The 24065-nt window shown below is 32.9% G+C and overlaps 2 protein-coding genes across 10 annotated transcripts in view; both read right to left on the bottom strand.

The window, feature by feature from the left end:
* Window positions 1-2028: 2028 nt before the first annotated feature.
* Window positions 2029-14786, bottom strand: LOC111507954 (uncharacterized). The gene is made up of 3 exons (XM_023163345.2): window positions 14484-14786; window positions 7214-7302; window positions 2029-7158 (listed from the first exon to the last, which is right to left on the bottom strand). The coding sequence occupies exons 1-3, from the start codon at window positions 14728-14730 to the stop codon at window positions 7000-7002; spliced, it is 495 nt and encodes a 164-aa protein (XP_023019113.1). The 5' UTR covers window positions 14731-14786; the 3' UTR covers window positions 2029-6999.
* Window positions 14787-15990: 1204 nt separating this feature from the next.
* LOC111507953 (uncharacterized) overlaps window positions 15991-24065 on the bottom strand; it is a 247589-nt gene continuing 239514 nt past the window's right edge. For 8 of the 9 annotated variants that reach the window (XM_074169587.1, XM_074169622.1, XM_074169589.1 and 5 more), the window contains 2 exons: window positions 20194-20266; window positions 15991-16837 (listed from right to left, as the gene is read on the bottom strand). In XM_074169587.1, coding sequence (XP_074025688.1) covers window positions 16708-16837; window positions 20194-20266 — 203 coding nt within the window. In that variant the 3' untranslated portion in view covers window positions 15991-16707. The remainder of the gene's footprint in view (window positions 16838-20193; window positions 20267-24065) is intronic. The other variant, XR_012464096.1, reaches the window with a different exon arrangement.

The raw sequence follows: 24065 nt of genomic DNA, 5'->3' as shown, positions 1-24065 counted from the left end.
GGAGGTCAAGAACCCAGAAAAGCAGCAAGAAATACTGACTCGTCTATAAAAAATTGTCTTTCAAAGGATAATGATGAACATTATTTTCTATATACTTTTCGAATTGCAAAATCTTACATCATTCCCAAATATACATTCATTTAGTTTCCAGATATAGTCTGGTTCACATGTACTCGATTTAGCTCTTTTTGGTGACATTTTTCAGCCCTGTCCAAAAATTACGACCAAGGAGTCATTCGATTCGTATTTTTGCCTAGAAAGTTTAAGGAAAGGTCCGAAAACGCGCCGATAAAAATTACAAAAGTTATAAACAACTAAGTGAAAAAGAAATGGGTCTTTAGTTTTTTCTTAATATCTCGGAAAATTTTCAAAATTTTGGAAATTTGAAAAATAGGTTTGAAAAGATCTATGAATTTGCGTAAAAAAAGTCCCGACTCCCGAAACTGTATCTCGATTATTTATAATTTTTACAGAGCCCTGAAAATAGAACCAAAAGCGGTTAGTCTGGCTTCCGCGCGCCTTTCGTCCCTCTGACATAAAAACAAAAAAAACTATTCAAACATATTAAATGTAAATATTAAGGAATGAAAAACTTATGTAATCTGTTTTTGTTTAAAATATGTTTTTCCGTTAATCAGCTGTCGCCTCCATACGAACGACAACTCTCAGAAGTTGAGAAACTTGTGCGAGCTAAGGACTAACGAGGTCTTACCTTTTAATGTGTGATTCCTAACACGGATACATCAATAAACAATAATCCACAGTCAAAAAATGTTTATCCCAATTTTAATGTTAATTATAAATTTGTTAATTATTAACTTTTTCTGAATTGAAAGTTAATATAAAAATCCCTATAATTATTAAACTAAAACCCTGGCATTTTTTTCCTTTAGTGAAGTTATCTATAATAGGCAAAAAAATAGATTACCGTTGCCAAAATAAAAAAATTTTTATTTTCTATTTTTTTATTAACAATTGAAAATTATAATTTTATAAAAAATACATTACAATTTTTTTTTTTATTTTTCAATTCAGAAAAAGTTATTAATTAACAAATTTATAATTAACGTTAAAATTGGGATAAAAATTTTTTGACTGCGGATTATTGCTTATTGATGTATCCCAACATTACATGAATTTTTTCATTCCTTAATATTTACATTTAATATGTTTAAATAATTTTTTTTGTTTTCATATCAGAGTGATGAAAGGCGCGCGGAAGCCAGATTACCCGCTTTTGGCTCTATTTTCAGGGCTCTGTAAAAATTATAAATAATCGAGATACAGTTTCGGGAGTCGGGACTTCTTTTACGCAAATTCATTCAAATTTCCAAAATTTTGAAAATTTTCCGAGATATTAAGAAAAAACTAAAGCCCCATTTTTTTTTCACTTAATGGTTTATAACTTTTGTAATTTTTATCGACGCGTTTTCGGACCTTTCCTTAAACTTTCTAGGCAAAAATACGAATCGAATGACACCCAGGGCTGAAAAATGTTAAAAAAAAAGTACATGTGAACTAGACTAATACATTATAATTCAAACATACATAATATATAATGACTTGAGAAATATATTCAAAGTTATATTAAAAATATTATAAACTTGCATTTGAAAGGCACAAAATTAGCAGACATCAGGAATTTTACCAGTGGTAATATAATTTTAGTGTGTAAAGATTTGATTTTATTGAATTTGAAATTTACTGCTCCCAGTATTTTACTTATCGAACGAACTTTTTTACCTTGTCATTATTTTCTATCATACTTGCTTTTGAACATAAGCCAAATCTTCTAGCATACCTTCAAAAAAGGTTAAAAATTTAAATTGAAAGGGGTATATTTTTAGGAGAGATTAATTTTTTGGGAAAGAAATGTATTAAGTTACCTTTTTAAAATTGATTGCTTCCTTCCTTTCTTTGGAAGATTCCCACATTTTTTGTATCAAGATGGAGAAGTAGAAAGTCAAAACCATTCTTTTCCAAAATGTTAGAATATACTGCAGTTTTCGATTTCAATAAAACGTCTACTTCTCTTAGAAACTTTATTCGTACTTGAGAATGGTACATAGTTTTAGTCCCTAATTATAAGAATTTATTTTTTGCTTGGAAGAATAAACTGAATTGAAATGGTTATAGAAACATCGGTGATGAAAAAAAATGTATGTACAAATTATAATACAGGGTGTAACTGAATAAGTGTAAAACATTTAACGAGGTGATTCCTCATCTTTCATATAAAGAAACTTCATTGGAGCATCCCTTGTTAAGATACAGCCCCTTAAAGGGGGTACATAAAATTTGTATAACAATTTTTTTCACAAGCACTGAAAAAGTTACAATATTGAAATTAACCTGACGTTTTGTACTACCAAAAAGACACTTAGCCAGTAATTTATTTGGTTTACCCCATGGTTGTAAGGGAAACGCAACCCCTAAAATGTATTTCCAATGTAACTTTTTGTCTTATTATTTGTTTACCATTTAAAAATTTATTTCCGATAGTCTGTTTCATTCTAAACAAAAAATGTCTCTTGGGTTTTTTACCCAAAATAAACCAGTTCGCAGCAAAAAATTATTTTACGAACTACAGAGATACATCGTCATAAATGCGAACTGGATTTATTGTTATTTTGTAGTTAGTACCTGCATTCAACGATTAAAGGGTAATAAACAAAACTAATTTATTAATAACAAAACACACAACATGTAGAAATCATAGTAAATGTTCAATATGTCTACCTTCAGACATTACGCATGCGTCTAGACGTCAGCGCATTGAGCCACGTATTCGCTCAAATATTCCTGGAGTCTCTCTGATTACCCTGCACGCATCGATGATGTGGTTTCTTAAGTCCTCTACATCGCGAACAGGAGTACCATAAACCAAATGCTGTAAATGGCCCCAAATAGAGAAATCGAGAGGGTTGAGATCCGGGGATCGAGCGGGCCAGTTCTGTGGTCCTCCTCTACCTATCCACTGATTTGCATATGTTTCAGTTGAATGCTGACGTGCTACTTGACTAAAATGGGCGGGAGCCGCATCATGCATAAAAAACATATCCCTTCTGACGCACAAAGGAACTTCCTCCAGTAGTACTGGATGCACATCTCTTAAAAATTGAACGTATGTCTCACCATTTAATCGAGGAAGTAGAAAATGAGGCCCAATTAAATCATCCCCAATAACTCCGAGCCACGCGTTAAGAGAAAACTGTTCTTGATGGTTAGTTTCGACAATAGCGTGAGGATTTTCATCAGCCCATATGTGGTAATTATGAAAATTAATAATCTTGTCCCGAGAAAAACTACATTTGTCTGGGAATTCTATCGTCTTCAGGAAGTCACAATTTCTTGTAATCATTTCCAGCATCTAATTGCAAAATTTAAGACGGTTCGGAAAGTCTCGCGGTACTCGGTGCAGATGGTAAGGGTATAAGAGTTGTTCCTTTAAAATTCGAAATACCGTCATATGATCAACATTTTTTAGTGGAAAACTACCACTGAAATATTTGATGGGTTTTGCTGAAGATTACAACAAAAGTATCTTGAATGCCAAACAGGAATTGATTTTGATTATCGCTCGATCATTCAAAAACTCATATGTAGGTGAAGTTGATCCTGATTTGGAAATAAATAAAATCGAATGGAAAATAACACATATTGTACCAGATGATAAACACAAGCTCAAACTTTTGAGTAGAATAAACAAAAGCGGTCTGAATGCCAAAATCAAGTTGGCGTATCGTATGTGGGACCTCTATGAACTACCATCATTACATGGGACTTCTTCAGACATATGGGCCATCAAAACAACTAACGCATTGGAAACTCCTCGTTTTGTCATCATCGCATTCCAAAGTACTACCACATCTGAAGATAGAACACAAGATATTATAAAATTCACAACTGTTGATATCAATAGTATTCGAGTATACTTGAATTCTGAAGTTTATCCATATGAGCGTTGGAATTTGAATTTCGATAAAAAACTTGATGCTCCTGCTTATTATGCTTTTGAGAGTTTCCAGCGAAGTTATTATGATAAAGATATGAGTGAACCTCTGATGGACATTGGACAATTTAGAGAGAATCCACTATTCGTCATCGATTGTTCCCATCAACCGAATGCAACAAAATCATCAACTATTGATATAAAGATTGAGTTTGAGACGAGGAAGACCAAGTTTCCAGACAACACAAAAGTATATGCATTAATTTTGCATGATACAGTTTTAACATACAATACATTGGATGGTTCAGTTCATAGCAGATATTGACACTTTTTTTTTTCACTCTATCATGTACTGTTTTATGATCATTTTTTTTTATTTGTAACTGACTAATATCATGTATTGTATTTTATATCATATTTATTGTTTTGTAATCATTTTCTATTGTATTTCATGAGATTTAAATAAATAAAACATGAAAATAATACAAAGTTTTTTATTTGACATTATTTATGATTTACAGGAACATACAGACTATCTAAAATAACTTCTTCCTCATAGTCATCATTTTCGCGACCATCTTCAATTTCCTCTCGATTTTCATCATTCAATTCAAAGTGATGAATAATCCATTCTGGCAAGTATGGTTGGAGGCTATACAGGAATCTTCTTAGGTTCAGTTCAATCATAACCTCACAAAGTTGCCACAATTCCAATTCATTATCCAAAAATTTGTTACAAACTTCTGCACCACTCCAATAGTTCTCAGCATCACGAAGGCATAATTCGATTTGTTTTTCATCATAGCATACACTCATATCATAAACGCTTGCATGTTCGGCTCCATCACCCAACACCTTCAATTTAGACGACAAATGTCGTCTAAGTAATCTTTCTAGTACTGGTAGTAGGTTGTTTTTCAATCAAAGTAAGTACTGCTTCCTCAGGCTGTGGTGTTCGTACTTCTCGATGATGACCACAATCATGCGTTTTTTTGTCGAATGAACCATATTCTCGTAATCGTTGATAAAGTCGAGCAAATATTCTATGTGAAGGATGCTGCCGTTGAGGATACATTTCAGCATATCTTCTAGCTAGAAGCTTCTAACCCATTCCCCTGCGACAGACCGTAAACGTAATGCATATCAGCCATTTCCTCATTTGTGTATGCCATTTTAATAACAAGTGAATTATTAAAGTAACAAATTAAGAACAGAACAACAACACACAATTAGTATTCATTCAATTTCAAAAATCCACAAACTGACAGCGTCATACCAATTTAATTGTCACTATCGCTAATAACGACCTACTAGATAGATTAGTTTCGTATTTTCGCGTTTAAGACGATGTATCTCTATAGTTGTTCCTAAAATAATTTTTTGCTGCGAACTGGTTTATTTTGGGCAAAAAACCCAAGAGACATTTTTTGTTTAGAATGAAAGAGACTATTGGAAATACATTTTTAAACGGTAAACAAATAATAAGACAAAAAGTTACATTGGAAATAAATTTTAGGGGTTGCGTTTTCCACCCCTTACAACCATGGCGTAAACCAAATAAATTTCTGACTAAGTGTCTTTTTGATAGTGCAAAACGTCAGGTTAATTTCAATATTGTAACTTTTTCAGTGCTTGTGAAAAAAATTGTTATACAAATTTTATGTACCCCCTTTAAGGGGCTGTATCTTAACAAGGGATGCTCCAATGAAATTTCTTTATATTAAAGATCCTATCTTTTTTTCCGATGAGGAATCACCTCCTTAAATGTTTTACATTTATTTAATTATAACCTGTATATAATAATCTTTATTTGAAATAGGAACATACTAATTTACATACATTTATAACGATTAGTAATAAAAAAATAATTAATGCTATATAAAGAATGTTAAAATATACACATAGTATACTCATGTACACTCAGTATACATGAGCAACACAATACACTCACACACATGCTCCATAATTCATCTTTTTACATGTACAGTGGTAAAATCAATTCATTCAGACGAATTTTGAAAGTGTTTACAAACGGTGAATTTTTCACTTCATTTGAGAGGTTACTTAAATCACTTAAGCCCTTGAAAAATAATGTTTTCATTGATTTCAAAAACTTCACCTCATGATTTGATCTCCACAGTAGCTTTATCATTTAAATCACTTGATAAAGCTACTGAGTTAGCAGTTGTAATATATTTTTCAAATAAAGTTTGTGGAGATCAAATCATGAGGTGTAGTTTTCGAAATTACTATGGATTTTCATCAAGTAACTACCAAATCAATAAAAAAAAATGTCTTCATTGAGCTTACATTTCAAGTTCGAGCTATATGGAAATTGTTCACGTTTCTTGTAGGATAAGTGTAGATCTCATTATTATATGACTTAATGAACTTACAACTATTATCACATGAAGTTCTACTTTATAATGAGATAATTAGCAAAATGAAAACATTGCTATAAAACTGAGTTCAGTGATTTTGTAATATTTTTCAAAATCCGCATCTTGTTTATTATATTGGAAACTCCCGTTCCGGAATAACTTTATATTTATAAAGAAAATTATTGACAATTTTATTGAGATTTCGAAAATACAATTATTTGTACCTACTGAAAACCCTTTTCCCAGTTGAAAAATTGAACTGGTTTGAAATTTGATTATTCCATTTGCATTATAATTATGTAATATCGAAGGGTTATAGAAACTTTACAATTCAATAAAAGGAGTGTTAGGCTGTTTTATAATATAAATATAACCTTTCTAGCAATATTCTATAGAAGGTGCATTGAATTCCTCTTGTTTTTTTCTGTATGAAAACTTATCAATTAACCATGATAATAATTTAAAAATTTCAATCAAATTATGATGAAATATCTGCTAAGAGGGAGAAAGTGAACATTATAAATTATAATTTGTATGAGTATAAAAAAAACTCATTCTTCTGATTGCTTTACCCCTGTTCTTTCATTTCTTTCTTTCATAATTTTTAATGAATAATGTTTGTTTCAACATTTCTTGATGACGGTATTCCCAGTAAAATATAAATCTTTACATTTGCTTATTTGATAAAGTTGTATTCCAAATGAATAGAAAAAGGATCCATATTGTGGCAGGTACTGACAGATAGCCAGCAACGCGATTGATAATCCAAAAAGTGAGATTTACTCCCAGAGATGTTATCGATGCAATTAGTACTAAGAGCCATGCCTAAAAAATTAAAATCGTTGATCAAGCAATCCCCCATATACTATTAAATATTTACCAGTCCTGTCATTTTTTCTATAAACAAAACAATTGACCATGACCAACAAGCTGCTAAGGTGAATCCATATAAAATGAAACCAGATACACCTAAAAATAACAATTGATTTAAAACATCAACATCATTGAACTTATCTATTACAGAAAGTACCTCAATCAAATACCTTGGTTTAATGATCAATCAACACATGAAATGGGATTCACACGTTTTATATGTAACTCAAAAATAACGAGGATTTTTGTTTCGCTTGAAACTATTGAAACAAAGGCTCGAAATTCCCTATTATATGTATTATGGTTTGGTTCAATCGCAACTCTCTTATAGTATTACTTGAAATGTCTGGATACTTTGCAGAATAAAATTCTAAAAATTTTGTTAGGCAAAGGAAGAACGTTCTCCAGTGACGTCTTATTTAAAGACGGTAATGTCTTAGATAGGGCAGCATCTGAGGCTCAAATACATAATAATAATAATAATAATATGATTTTATTTCCTTCAGACAGTACAGGCTGTATGGAAAAAGTCAAAGGAAGGGTTTCATATAAAGTGCATATACCATCAACAAACGAATAGCAAACACCGCATAAAAAACATACAAACGGTTATATATAATAGATAATCTAAAGAAAATAAGTAGGTACATAGTACATAAATAGATGAGAAAAAAAAATCCCTCAGAAGTGATGTTCTAAAAATTAGTCTATAGAGTGAAAGCAATTTTGCACTAGAAAATCTTTCAGATTTTGTTTGAAAATGAAATTGAGCTATTACTTTTTATGTTTTCCGGGATCGAATTAAATATTTCTAGAGCTGTAAGGTTTGGGATATTTTGAGTTATTTTAAGTTTTGTTAAAGGCACTATATTTCGGCTTTGATTAGTATATCTATGTTGTGGACATCGAAATAGATTATCTTCAAAATGATGAGTAAGAGAATCTTCAAAGTTAAATAGGTTGTTCACGTTAAAAAGAGAATGACGTCACAAGATGACAAGTTACGGCGTTGCCAACATGTGCACTATTTCGAACTTTCTATTTTTTTTGTACTGTTGATATGTTTTATTGCTATTATACTTAACTTACTTAACTTACTTTTAGTATTTGTTGAGAATATTTCGATAATGCTTTAGGCATATTGAATATACGCAGGTCTTATCAAAAGAAATGATTAGTTCTGAAAAGAAAAGAAAGACTGAGTTTTCCAGTTTTTTTCGATTCGGCAACGTATGAAATTTTATTATCAGTTGAGCAACTTACAAAATGAAATGTTACTAGTTTCATTGCTGTTGAACGCATTTCAATGGGAATTTTAACGTTGTTATGTTGGAGATACAAAATTACCATTATCTTCTTAACGTGAAGCCTATAGTCTTCTCTTGCCCGTACAAAATTATGTAATACGCAAGCTGTTTTTGTCACCAATACTGCAAAATCAGCCGGAATAGTCATACTAGTATGAAATACCCTCCACTTGTTCGAAAGTATGCCAAAGGTGCACTCTAGGGGCGACTCAGTCTATAGTTAAAAAATCGACGTTGTTGAATCAAATTTGTTCTCGGAAAAGGCCTCAAGAAATTTTTATTTAGATGGAAAGCTTCGTCACCCAGAAATACATGTGGCAACTGTGGCAAGTCTGTATGTGGTAACGCTTTTGGGCTGGGTAAATTCAGCTCATTGTTAGCAAGTTTTTTTTCCAAAGGTCCAATCATTAAAAATGCTGCTGTCACTGTCTTTCCCATATATGGACCCACGCCAATTGCAATAAAACGATAGTCAGCATCAACTACAGCCAACAGAACTAAAGAAAAATATGTTTTATAGTTATAATAGTTGGAACCACTATGCAGTGGACGAATAAGTCGAATGTGTTTGCCATCTACCGCTCCTAGGCAATTCGGAAAATTAGCTTTGCTGTTAAAATTTTCGACTATTTCATGCCATCGTTCTTTTGATGATGGTGGTTGCAATTGTAAAGGTTGTAACACTCTCCATATTGCTCCACATGTATCTCTGACCATTGCAGATATGGTTCTGCTTCCCATTAAGAAATCATATTTGAGCATATATATATATATATATATATATATATATATATATATATATATATATATATATATATATATATATATATAATATATATATATCTATCAACTGAAACCACAAATGTGCGGTTGGCTCCTGCTGGTGGCTCCGTGCATTTGTATTTCCATCTTTTGGTAACCAAGTGTTGCCCATCCTTACACTTGGCTGCACCATACTGATGATGGGCCATGGTAACACATAACGAATACCATTTTACCATTATAGTAAGAAGTGAGTTGAGCAAGGTCAACAAATTTCTGAACACGTAACAGCACACCTTGATAATGACAAATGAGATTTTGTCGAAACGTCGGTGAAATTAGAGATAATATCACATACACGGATCAAATACCCGGAAAAACCAGTTCAGCATATTCCTATCCGTGAAAACTTCAGATTTCATATTCAATACCTTAACGGGGAGATGAGGTCAACTAAGAAGAAGAAGAACGCAGGTAAAACTCAACAACGTTTAAATAGTAGGTAGTAGAGGGTTTATGGACTTATCTATTTCTGAACACATAACGAATACCATTTTACCATTATAGTAAGAAGTGAGTTGAGCAAGGTCAACAAATTTCTGAACACGTAACAGCACACCTTGATAATGACAAATGAGATTTTGTCGAAACGTCGGTGAAATTAGAGATAATATCACATACACGGATCAAATACCCGGAAAAACCAGTTCAGCATATATATATATATATATATATATATATATATATATATATATATATATATATATATATATATATATATATATATATATATATATATATATAATATATATATAATATATAATCTGTAAAATTCTAATGCAACAAGTTTAATTTTCAGGTGCAGAAACAAAAAAATGGAACAGCGTTCGGGACTGCTTTAGGAGAGATATTAATAAAATTAAAAATACCCCAACAGGATCAGGCGCTAAAAAACAAAAGCAATATGTTTACAGCGACCTACTAACATTTTTAACTCCAAATATGCAGAGTCGGCGGTAAATATAATATAATATTTTAGTAACACATACGTTGATTTGATTTGTATTTTTCTGCCACGAAGGACAATGGAGATGAAGGAACTTCCACAGATGGGATTAGACAAGAAGGAGATAGAGTAGAGGAAAACTCAAATGTAACAGACCATATCACGAAGGAAGTATCTGAGGAAAGGAAGACGGCTAAAAAAGATATACCAAGTCAAATCTGGAAATAATGAAGCAGAGGGAACAAGAACCTGTAGTTGAAGACGACGATACAAAATTTCTGTTAGGTTTTCGAAGCGACTTGAAAACAATGACAAAAAGTCAGAAAATGGATTTCAAAATTGGAATGTTACAACTAGTGTAGAAAATTACATTACCCCCACCTACACGAAATGTTTATTCTTCGCTTTCGTCACACAGCTACTCACAGAGCCCTCAGCCCTCAGGTGATCTTCGCTCAGAGTCCAAGTCCTAATCAAGACATTAATACCACTGGGCCAGTACCGTCATATCAAATACAATCATCACTATCGCCTTTGGAGCATTCACAACATAACATGTCAGGACATGTTGATTATGCTGTAGTATATGAGTTTCTCCAAGTCAATAATAATAATAAGTAAATATTATGTACCAAACCTTTTTTTTATTTTATATTTCCCTTTTGTGGTACACTCGTACGAGTGCGCCCAGAAGGCAGAGTCTTGTGCGGGCAAGGGTCGGCTAAACATCTTGGGTGCCGAAGCGCTCTGGGGCGACTTACTGATTTTTCACGGTACCGCATTTGCTATTTCAACTGTACTATACCTTACATTGTAACTAATTAATACTAAACACTTTCTTACCAGAGAGTGATGGCTAACCGTTCTTCTGGGGAAATTGCAAGTCTCAAGTGTGTGTCCCGTTTTTTTTATATCCCCTTGAATTGAATTAAGTAGTTCATTGAAAGACGTAATTGACATTCGATAATAATCGAAAAATTTATCTGCATGAGCAGGTAACTTGAGATGCAAAGTGTGAAACTGACTTTGTTGATTTTTTTTTGTATTCAACGGATGTATCCAATAGCGTCGTCTAATTTATTTCTTCCGTTGTGAGAGTAGAAACACAATTGCCAATAAATCTTCATCGTATTGTATTGCACAACGAAATTAAAATAAAATCGGAAGTATTTTGTCGGCAATGTACGGTGGTGGTCCGATTTGAAATCGTTTCAGACAATCGGATCTGACTGTAGGAAATGTGCGGCCGGCCATACACGGCAGCTACACTGCCTGAAGAAGTCGTTGAGAACAAAATAAAAATAAAACCTGTGGAACACATGTATAATACCCAAAGAAAAGAAAATACATTTTTAGCTCCGAGATGTCAAAATTGGTAGGTTAAAGACACTAGTTATCTTGCCCCAAAGATCTGGAAAGTATTACCGGAAAAAATACAACTAATTACAGCAAGTGCCAAACGTGATGGGAAGTGATCGTGCAGGTATAGACTTTCCCAACTAAATTACTATTGAATTACGATAAGTCCCTTGCCGGCCAGTGTCGTAACTAAATTAGTTTTAATTAGGGTAGCAAATGAAACATGACTTCTTTGTAATTTCTTTTCATATTTTATTTAGTATTATAGGTAGTAGTACAGTTCATTAAAATGTTATATAATGATACACTTATCCAAAAATGAATTTTTGTTAAGTGATGACATTTTTTCAGAAACAACACGAATTATTCAGACAATGCCAAACGCCAACAGCATTGGAGGACAAGTAATGATACGCCTCTGTACAGAGCATTTGTATGTCTTGCAAAACTTCTCTCCTATAGATCGGACAATATTTACCCACCAATTAGATTTCCCCATGATGCATTGTTAGCTAGAAATGCTATGAATAGCTTGAGTGGACGTCGTGATTGTCACTCCACAATTTTTTTTAACCGATTAATAATTTAGTTATTGACCCACATATTCTGCAATAACCTAATTTCAATGTGCCTAGACCAACCTGTGCATAAAATGTTTGGCTTTTGCTGTAATAAACAAAATAAATTCAAGTTTAAGAAAGAACTAAAAAATTCTGGTCGAACTCCGTTTCATCAAATTATTTATCAGCCCACTTTCTAAAAAATACTTAATACAACTTTCATAAGAGAGAATTAAACTGTAGAATGAATTCAATAAAAAGTAATTCATTTCAATTCCATCATTCAGTTTATTTTTCTATAATTCATTTCGTTATGCTAATTTATAGTTGATAGTTTAAATCTATCCATTGTATCGAATACTTAGTAAATTAAAATTAGATATAGTTTTAATTTTGGGATTATCACGCAAAAGGAACATTTTTTCAGAAATTTTGCTTCTGTGATGCCTATGTTTGTTTACCCATTACATAAATGTAATCAAAATGCTGAATAAATATTATTATTATTATTATTAAAAAGTCATTTCAACCGCCAAATAGGTCATAATATCATGTATTTAGAATCCTGTTGTTTACAGAAAGTTGAAAATTTCAAGTAGGCCAAAAAAGAAATCAATCCATAGAAATATTGGTGCAACGAAATCTTCTGGTAAAAACAGAGAACGGTAATGCTGGTTTCAACATATACTCTGAATATTAATCAGAAGGTAGGAGGAAGGGCAACTTCTTCAGGTGGTATATGCTGTGAAATTGAATCATCTCTAGGTGTAACAGAATTTTGTTAACAGGTGGTATCTCTCTTTACACCCTTGGCATCGGTTTTGATATCATTGTTTCCTTTCATTCGGGTTTCTTTGGTATTGACAAAGATTTTATTAACTTCATCTCGATTCACGATTTAAGTGCCCCTGGGCAAGGATTAGAAAACAAATGTTAGGCATTTTAATAGTAGGTTTCACCCTTTCTTCTCAGACATCTTGGAAGATAGCCTGAACATTGCTTTAAAAAAATAGCACTATAATTAAATATAAAAGTTTCAATTAAACTATTAGATTCTTTGAAAAATATTATAATTTCAACCGTTTGCTGGTCCGTCAACAGGGACAATATAACTTGGTGCAGTTTCAACAATAGTAAAAATCTTAGGATTATTTTTTTTTGACAGTTTATTTGGGATATGTGGATTTTTCGTTTACATCACTCTAATATGCCAGCTCTTCAAATAGTCTTGTTTCATTACATTTCTTCTCAGTAGATGATAGTGGATATTCTGATTGTCTTGGTGGTACTCTTTTTAGACGGTCCGTATATGAGATGAGGTGCTCTCCTACTGCTTTGCTGAATTCAAGAAAATCTTTTCTTCCGTACATAAAGTGCAAGAGCCTGTAGTTTATATTCCAACCAGAAATTGTCCAAGGCAAGATTCAAGGTATGAAATATCATTCTCACCATCTCCTTCAATATTTTGATTACATGAGCTTATTGCTTCAGGTCTGGGAACTTTCACATATTTCTTCTGAGTCATGTCCCACTCGTCCTCTTGACCAATATCAACAAATGTAGACCCAGTATCAACTGGACGTGTTGTCATACCATTTAGTTGTTATTATTATTCTGTCTATGCTTGGTGAATGGTTGAAAAAATTTCATTATAGATGACACATGATATAACATACTTGTAAAATAGAAAGTCCCTCGGTGGATACACAATGCTTCCAATGCATAAAAATCCAACGTAACAATATACACCTTATAAAGCTGTGTCCTTCATGAGGAACAAATTATCTTAAAGTATTTTTACAGTAGGAGTGACACTGAAAGAGTTGAGGGATTTTCCATATTTTCGTCCATCTCTCTACCCATTCACAGTGATTTATCCTTTACAAGTATTTCTTTATTTACCTACTTTTACTGTTTATCATTAATTTTTCATTATTATTATCATTATTTACATATCTATCCAAAACATGCACTGTTTTCAAACACCAGAACTGCAATACTCTTATCGACGCGCGTATCACCAACCAAGTTGACGTCTTCAGGAGATGAATTCCTAACTCTCTTAATTTTTATCTAACTGGATATACTTTCGTGACTCGAAATGACTATTGCAATTCTGGTGTTTGGGAATAGTGCTTTACTGTGTCAGAGGTTTCACTTCTACATTCCAATCATATCTATCCACATCTCATGTTGAAAGAAATTAATAAAATTTGGATAATTAATGCCCGTTGGATGTAGAACTAAATACATTTTTATTGAGATGTAATTTTTTGTACTTACCATCAAACTTTCCGTAGGAACATGCAGTTTTAAGTATCAAAAATGAAGCAATGCCGTCAAGGCTGTAACACACTGTCCAAAAAGGTGTATACATAGTAATCGGTAGTGTCCAGGATACATTTGGTAATCCCTCCAACGTGCTAGATGTTCCATCCCTCTCTATTAGGAGTTTCAATAGTGTCCCTACATTTGCTATCAAGATTGAAAAAATACATTGAACTATCTCTATTTTCTGTACAACATTCATTTCTTTGGAGTATAGTTATAACTGTGGAAATTTTGCACATATATTGACTATCTATTGGATTAAAGATAAGATATTGATTTCAAAATGATTAGTACAATAGATGTATTTTATTTCATGGTCCCCATAATAATTATTATTGGTTCAAGGTGAATTTTGAAAAGTGATTTTGAGTGTCGCTTGACAGATTTGAAAGTGCCAATTCAAAGAGTTATAATTTTCTGCATTGGCCCCATTGGGCCCTAATAATAATTATTTTGGTGGAAAACAACAATTAATTGAAAAGGGAATATTCCAGGGGAAAATAGTTTTTGGAAATAAACCTTTTGGCTTTCTGATTCTCCATCATTATACAAAAAAGGAAATGAACATCCAAAGAAGAAAGTAATAAAATACATCAATGAAGACAAAGAGTTTTCCATTGTTTGTATGATGATCGAGAAATAGAAAGCTAAAAAGATTTTTTTTTTCAAATACTAATCTCCCAATCAAACAAAATACCTATGTACTTATTATGATGCACTGTTTGGAACCTTTGGTGTAGTAATGAATATTACTGGAGTTTTTTCCCAACACCAAATCGTTATTTTTAACACCTCGACACGTGTTTTGATCACCAAGTGATCATCTTCAAAGAGGAAGATTAAAACAGTTTTAATCTTTCTTTTAAAACTGTTTTAATCTTCCTCTTTGAAGATGATCACTTGGTGATCAAAACACATGTCGAGGTGTTGAAAATAACGATTTGGTGTTGGGAAAAAACTCCAGTAATATTTAAAATACCTATGGCTGGATCAAATTAACTAACTGTATGACTGATTTTCACAAACTTTCATTGTGACAAAGCAGACGAGTCTCTTCCACTGATACTAACGAGGAGTTGAAGTCAAGTGTTTCACCTGAAACTTCCAAGTTGAAGATTGAAAGTTTTCCACGTAAGTAAAATTTAATACCAATACTCTTTCACATCCGTTTCAATTCCATCACGAATGTTTCCAAGACAAACTGAATGGAAAAAAATCATTTTTTATAATTCAGTGATCGTTAATTTGAATTTTTTCTTCGTTTATATGTAAATGAAACGTCTGTGCATGATCTTTTCATTTAGTATGTTGTGTAGGAATCCTGTGAATGATACCTGTTCAATTGTATTTCAATAATTTCTTTCTTTTTCGGAAACTTCCCACTTTCTATGTAATAATGGAGAGTGACAAAACGTTTTTTTCTATGAAACAATTACCAAGATGATAAAATAAAAGACGGTTTGAAAGAAAAATGTACATCACACATTTATTAAAAAAAATATTCCAGAACAAATTGATTTCTATAATATAATATTTCTAATTAGAAATGTAAAGCATTTTTCTTGAATATATTAAAATCTATATATTTATAATAAAACTTTTACAATCAACTATATGGAAACTTTTAGTACCCTTGAATGAATGAAGTTCTTGCACCACCATGAATTTAATTGAAAACAACAATTCTTACATAAAAATATTTTTTAAGTAAAAACCATAGTCTAGGCACTATACATAACAGCTATTAATTATGTAACCAACTGGAATTGAACAACTTTTTTCTAGCTAAGCTGAAAATGCATTTATATATAACTTTATTGTATAACTTTTCTTTAAAAACTTGAAAATATTTTTTAAGTAGTAAAATGTACATTGATTTTAGAACACCTCGCTGATTTATAACTTGCTATACAATAATAAGTATTAAAATCTCACAACTGTCATAATTGGTCATTGAAAATTATAATCATTTAAGAATTTGAATAGAGCATTCAAGTGAAATAAAAATCGTTCAATAATCTGAGAAGCAGCATACAAGTAATAATAAATACAATTAAAAAGTGTATAAATAAATCACTGGGACAATACTGTTCAAAGAACGTCGATAAAAATAGCCTTTCCAATTTGATTTAAGTAGCAATTGTATTGCCCCTACAATCTATATAGGCTTCTTATTTTAATGAGGATTTCGCTCCTCAGCCATGAACTGATCCAAGGCAGTTTGCACTGAATGTCGAAAATCAGCTTCACTTTGATTTGATGGTGACGATATCATTTGGCTTGCTGTCCTAACCGTTCTTGTAATTCTGAAAACAGAGTAAGGGGTAGAATTGTTAAACAAATAGATAAGTTTTATTGTCCAAAATGATAACATTTTGTTGACAAATTCAATACAATTACATGAAAACTACGTCCACATCCATAGCATTCAGTTACTAAAAAAATTAAAATACTATAATTGAAGTGAAGTCTGCAGAGACTTTTTTCGTCAGGAAAAACAGACTTTCTGTTTGCTCCAATATATTGAAGATTATTTTACTAGTGATAAACCAGATAGTGAAAGAGTTTTCCTTGATAAATATATTTCGTGAGGAAAAACAGATTTTCTGTTTGCTCCAATATATTAAAGATTATTTTACTAGTGATAAACCAGATAGTGGAAGAGTTTTCCTTGATAAATATTTCCTCTTTTGATGTTATTCTCAAATTATTTTCTATATTTATAATGAAAATATCAAACAATGTCAGGATTTTATCATTTTTAGAAATTTTAGAACATGAATCTCGAAAGTTTACTTTATATACACTTCTCAGGGCTCGTTTCTATATAACGACTCTGGCACCTGACTGTCAGAGTCTCAGTATGTTTCCCATAACGTTACTGACTCTCAATGATTGAATAGTAGGCAGTCCATGCTGCAGATAATATGACCTCATGAAATATAAGAATCATTGCAGAGTCACCACATTATAAATTTTTTTCAAAGCCCAAATAGGAGATTTCATCTTTATTTTAATGTCAATTTGTAACACAAAAAATGATGTAACTGGCTTACTACCAATCAGTTGAGAGGTAGTTATTGATGGTGCGATTATGCCTCTCGACCATTCCATCGGATTGTGGGTGAAGAGCAGCTATTCTTGTCTTCTTTTTTCCCAATAGAGTCATCATTTTCTTCCATGAATCCGATTCGAAGTTGCGGCCCTGATTCGAGTGTAGTTCTTGGGGTACTCCGTGTCTAGCAATTACGTTCTGCAACAGGGCTACTGCCACCGTTTTAGCCTCTTGGTTGGATAAAGCTAGTACTACAGACCATTTGTAAAAGTAGTCCATCACAATCATAAGGTACTTGTTATCGGATGTGGTCATAGGGAGTGGTCCCAAAATGTTGACTGCTATTCTCTCGAAAGGGCACCCACTGAGGTACTGCTTCAACTTTCCTCTCTGTCTTGTCTTCGGACCCTTTCTCGAAGAGCACAGGTCACAGCGCTCACACCACTCTTCCACGTCTCAACGGCAATTTACCCAATAGTACCTCTGACGCACTCTCGCTAGAGTTCTATTTACTCCGAAATGCCCTCCAATGCGACCATCATGGAGCTGTTCTAGGATATTCGGGATACACGTCTTAGGAAGGATCATCTGGAATTTGTGGGTTCTTCCATCGCTTCTGGGTAGGCGACTCTTACTAACCTCTCGACTTCAGCTCCAAACTCTTGCAAACTTTCTGATGGACCTTGAGATCTCACCTTCAGTTGAGCTTAGTAGACTTGTTGAAGGTGCTCACTACCATATGATACGACTGCTTCATGATCCTTTTGTCTACTCACTGGAATGTTTTGCAGAATTTTGGAAGTTCCTGGTAGTGCCAGTATGAGAGCTGTTGCTTTCTCCTCATTTCTCCATCCATTATTTTTTGCAGCGGCCTTAATTTGTCTGAGATAAAATGACCATGAAGATTCGCCATCGAAAGTTGGAGTTTTAATGAAACTACTACTAGAAGGGGAAGATGTTTCCGATTTGCATTTTTCTACAGTAATCCTTTTCGGTTACGGTAATTCTTTTCGAAGTTCCCGGAAAAGCTCTTCAAACTTTTTGTCGTCTCCTTCAAGCTTTTTCTCAAGCTCCTCTTCAAATTTTTTTTCAACCCCCTCAAGCTTCTCATCGAGTGCTTTTTCTAATCCCTCCTTAGTTTCCTGAAACACTTTTCCAAATTCTTCCTGAATAAATTCCTGTACCTCTTCTTTACTCACTTGAGAAGATTTTAAATTTTCCAATAGATGAAGATACATCTGATTGTCTTTTTCCTGAATATTTACCAGCAAGTCTCTGTCTTTTTCCTGTTTTTCTTGAATATTCACCAGCACGTCTCTGCCTTTTTCCTGTTTTTCCTGAATACCTAGTAGTAATTCACGATCTTCATTTCGTTCTTCTTCTCTTTTGTGATTTTCATTCTCTGCCAGGCTCGCTTGCAAAGCCTCACACATTTTCTCAAGCTTTTCCATTTCGTCGTAATCGACACTCCTTGTTTTCACCATAAAACAGAAAATTTTCAGTCAATTATTCCACTTCCGACACCAAATGTTGCGTTTTTCCGTGGGTTGAGCAATAATTGACTACACTGAATAATCGAACTTAACTTTATTTCACTTTAAATACACAAATACTTTAACTAAAACTTCAACTATTATTTGAATGTCTATCGCCTTACTAGATCACTTCGCGTACCGCACTGTAACGTCCACTTGACTGTCTCGATAGCCTCGTGGCTAGCCTTTAAATATCGTAATCGAGTGTTGTCGAAATTTCTCCGAAGTGCTGTCGAAGTCGGTAGCATTATTCTCGTTGCTTCTCGATTGGCGGGGAATCATCGTGCACTCTAGCGCTCTTAGCCACGTCACGCCTGGTTTATGGCTACCAGCGGCGGCCGGCGTTATTTTCTTACGTGCATGATTTACAACAATATTCTAATTTGAAAGTACCTACAGCATGAATCATTTTGTTGGTTTTGCCTCTCATTTCGTTGATTAAGTTTTGGATTCCGACTAATGTAAGTAGATCCAAAACAAGCACCCAAACATCAGAACTGCAACACTATCCCCAAGGGACGCCAACTTGGTTGGTGAAGCATGTGCTTGAAGACGCCAAATTCGTTTGTGAAATGTGCGTCGAGGATAGTGTTGCAATTCTGGTGTTTGAGAGAAGGGCTTGTATTGGATTAGCTCTATGTCAGAGAGTTCTGTTTTTAATTAATAGAAATAAACCCAAGAATTCTCTCTTTCCCTACAACTAAAGCTTATAGCTTTTCAGTAGATTGACCTCACAGGATCTGAAGGGAAATGACAAACAGTAGTAGTTAATAAAAATTATTGTTTGATCATATAGGTATACTTTTATTATCAAAATAATTTCTCAAAAATGTGTAACAACAACCTTGGTATCCCACTGAAGATTTTCATAAGAAGATTAACACAGATATATTACACAAATCGTTTGTTTCATCAATGCAAGTAGTGGAAATCTATTACTTCTCCTTCATTTCTTAACCGATGTTTTCTTGATATATGTTTGTATGAAAAACTACATAAAAAATACCTATTACATAAAACAGAAATGAAAGTTTAAATCAACTAAAACTGAAAACAATTTAAAAAAACTTACTTTGCTCCAGTGACTGGGTCTATCTCTTCTGTGGTTGTTATTGTAAACTGGGGTTCTTGTTGATAAAAATCTTCTGAAAATTCATTTAGTAACAAAGTTTATGTCAATTATTTGGAATATGTGAAATAAAAACATGATATTCAAAAGACAAATGATTGACAAAGTGAAAATGCCAAAAATATTTTTCGTATCATAGAATCACATCTTTTGTTTAGTGTTTAGGGTCCATTTTGATTTTGAATTGAAGAAAATATACATTCACAATAACTTTATAAATGTAATTCTAGTGAAAAAAAAAACAACCATGCCAACCTGGTATCATTTAATGGCCTTGCAGTGAAAGCTGCAGTCAAAGAGAGAGAACGAATCTCGTTCGGCGGTTGATTTCGAAGCTTAGCTTTGACCATTTTGAAGAGCCTCGTTTATTTTTGATAGTCGTGGATTGCTCCCACATAGATGGCGTCTTCGTAAGAGAAGATAACATCGTATCTACATATTGTTGAACATATTCGATTTGTTTGTAACTCACATGGGTTTTGGAATGCTGAATCACAAGGATACTGTCGAATTCGATTAGACTGCCAGGGGTTGATGTTAGATGCTAGTAGATCAACTTCAAAAATTTGACAATTTGTCAAAACGAATGTTACAGAATAAATAGTCTCTAGTTCCAGGCGGTTCGACGTGGGTGCTTTGTTCACTCACTCGAATTGACTACCGTGTTGGTCGGTGGTTCAAGCCCCAGTCTGAACGATCGATTTTCACTTGCTATCGTCCAACCCGTGTTAGGAATCACACGTTAAAAAGTAAGGCCTTGTTAATCCTTAGCTCTCACAAGTTTCGACTTCTGAGGGTTGTCGTTCGCAGGGGTGCGACAGCTGGTTAACGGAAAAAACAGATTTTAAAGAGATTTCTTTCAACAGATAATACTTTAGCTGACAGTTCTTTGTATTGCGTGGTACCATGAGTGCCACTGTTTTACTTTTTTCTGCTTTTGTTCAACTCATTCAAGTAGTAACTTACTTGATTTAAATCGCCACAAAATTGTTAATAAGATTGTTTCTTCATTCAATTCCTTAGTGTCTTTTGACCCTGGTATCTATATCAAAGTTGAGATTCACTGTACCAATGAAGTCGTATTTATTACTAAAAGGCAGAACTGGAAACTCTCATATAGAATGAATCCAGCAAAAATACTTCTATTATATAACACAACTAAAACACTTTTTTCAGCTAGCGTTTCACAAACCAAGTTGATGTCATCAAGAATTGATCTAAATAGATCAATTCAGTGATGAAAGTCAAAGTTGGCGAAAAGAGCTTAGAAAAGAGTGTCACAGTTATGATGAGTGAGAAGTTGGAGTCATATTCGTTATTTGTTTTTTCAACTTTTTCACTTGTGCCACCTCACTTGTATAAAATAGAGATACTGTCAATCCAAATTATTGATTGATAGTGTTCTTGAAATATTCGTGTATAGATGTTCTTGAGTATCAATAACTGGAATGAATGGAAAATATTATTTCATGCGCAATAGCAGGGATGAACAATTCAAGTAAACCAGCTGAAAAAAATTACACATCTGGCTTTATTCTGTGACTGAGAAGGTGGTTAGAAATGATCTCATTCCAAATCCAAACCTTATAATACTGGATTTCTTGAAAAATAGTTTTTGTAGGAAGAAAGATGTATATTTCTACAATTTTGTCAAGTTAGATAATATGTATGACAATTTATTTTTATGGAATACCATTTGAAATATTTGCCTTTTGTTTTAAGTTGTTAACAAACAGTAAGTTAATTGAAATGTAACTCTTTTATTCCTACAAAAATAAAGAAGTAATATTATATATTTATATCCATGCTTATAAAAAGATCGTAAGGAAAGTATAAATTATTTTTCAGGATATTAATTGCTGAGCGGCGATAGATTAAAAAGTATTATTTTTAAACCATATGGTAGGAACTATCAAAGTGGAATAAAATCAGTAAATTGTGATCTAGACGTTTCATATAGTGTGAATTTGTTTAATCCGTTTGGATATTTTTTAGTATATTATAGTTGAATCGTTTCGTTATTATGTAAAAATCTGCTACAGGTATGTGAAACATTGATAATTTATTGAAAAACAGAAAAATGATAAAAAGACTGGCTCTGAAGATGCTTCCAAACACGTTGTGTACAAATGTCAATTCCAGTGTTTTAGCATGGAGCATCTGAAATATTTATTAAAGAAATGAACATAATAGAAATTACATAACACATTACATTACCAATAACGAAATGTATTATATTCAAATGCATAGAAACAACATTATAATTTCTGGGCACAATTTTAGTGAAAATGCCTTCTATAGGATTAAATGGTTTATGTTTTCAAGTTATTCAAATTAACTAAGCTACTTCGACATACTTGGGTCAGTAGTGAGAGTTCCAGAAATATAGTCGACTCTTAGTGCTCCTCATCTACTAACCCATTGGTTTGTGAAACAAAATGAGGTGTATCATCTTGAAATATATGTTTATCTGGTAACAGACGATTATTTCTATTCGTTCTGCCATCGCCAGAGGGCGATCATATCGAATCGGGATGTACGCCAAAATTAAACTAAATTAAAAAGCCGACTGGTTTGTCAGCGACTGCTACCCAATTGTAGAAAGTCGTCTCGATTTCGTTCAGGTTGGAGCCTGGCTCCTTTACCCTATCAACTGAGGCTACCCAATTCTGTTTGTAATTACATTAAATACCGACATCGTACTAGCATTGCCCTCTGGTGGTCAGGGTAAGTACTAAAAATTATAGGTTACACGAAAATATCAGTTCTGAGCTTCTATGGGCTTTGTATTCTTTGGTAGTATCTCTAATAATTTGTTCTATTGAATTTGTTATTGAAGTATGTTAGTCCTACAATCATATCTCTTTTACAATCCCAAACATTAACTTCCTGTTTTGTCCTGAGTGTGGAGTGTTTTGTTCTTTAAGGATTATTCCTTACCCAGTACCGGCAATTTCGTAGATTGACATTTCCCTTTTGACTGAAAGTAGTTTCAATAGATGACGATAAATTACAACTAAATATAACATCCATATCTTAGGTATTTTTTTGGTTTGGATGGAAAATTGCTCTCGATGTTAAGTATGGCATTAAACCTTTTCATAAATGTGTTCAAGAACGATTATGTGTTTACAAAAACGAAAAGTGGTAGCAAAAAATATCTAATTCGATTTTATCATACCCATAGTGTGGGAAAATAGAATTAAATTATAACTAGTGTGAAAAAGAATTTAGACCGTGTCTAAATCTATATTGTACATATTTTCGAGACCTAATCATTGAACTCGTTAAAAGATCAGATTACAAATCTGATGCATTAATAAGATGGTTTCTTCAGGATTTTGATGTCAACATCTTATAGTTCTTGAATAAAAATATCTCAAATCAATTGGAGTTAAAAGGAACATACAGTTACGTCACCAGACTTGACACCACTTGACATCTGGATCCTTGTGAGGAATGAATCCCTGTGAGGCAATGTGAATCGAAGATTTGTTTGTTATCAACATCAGATCTGTCAAAGACTCTATAAACCATACATTTATATAAAAAATTAACACTGTTATTAACGGTGGCACTCAACCACAGGTTTTAAGCAGAGCAAAGTTAACCAGAATTATCTTGGAACTTCTGTAAATAAAGTCTAGACCAGAATTTCCCGAATTCATTCAACCTTGAGTTTCACATTGCAAATATATTTTTTCTTCCATTAATTGATTAGTCCTTCCCTGATATTGCTAGTATAATATTATTTCACCGAAACCTTAAAATAGCAGTCTTGAGATACCAATATAAGATTTGCCTTTTTTATCAGA

This window comes from Leptinotarsa decemlineata, unplaced genomic scaffold (assembly GCF_025532065.1).
Source record: "Leptinotarsa decemlineata unplaced genomic scaffold, Ldec_3_MD MMD2_P_RNA_scaffold_11, whole genome shotgun sequence".
NCBI lineage: Eukaryota > Metazoa > Arthropoda > Insecta > Coleoptera > Chrysomelidae > Leptinotarsa > Leptinotarsa decemlineata.
The sequence above is the reverse complement of the archived record's forward strand: the minus strand, read 5'-3'. Positions and strand labels throughout refer to the sequence as shown.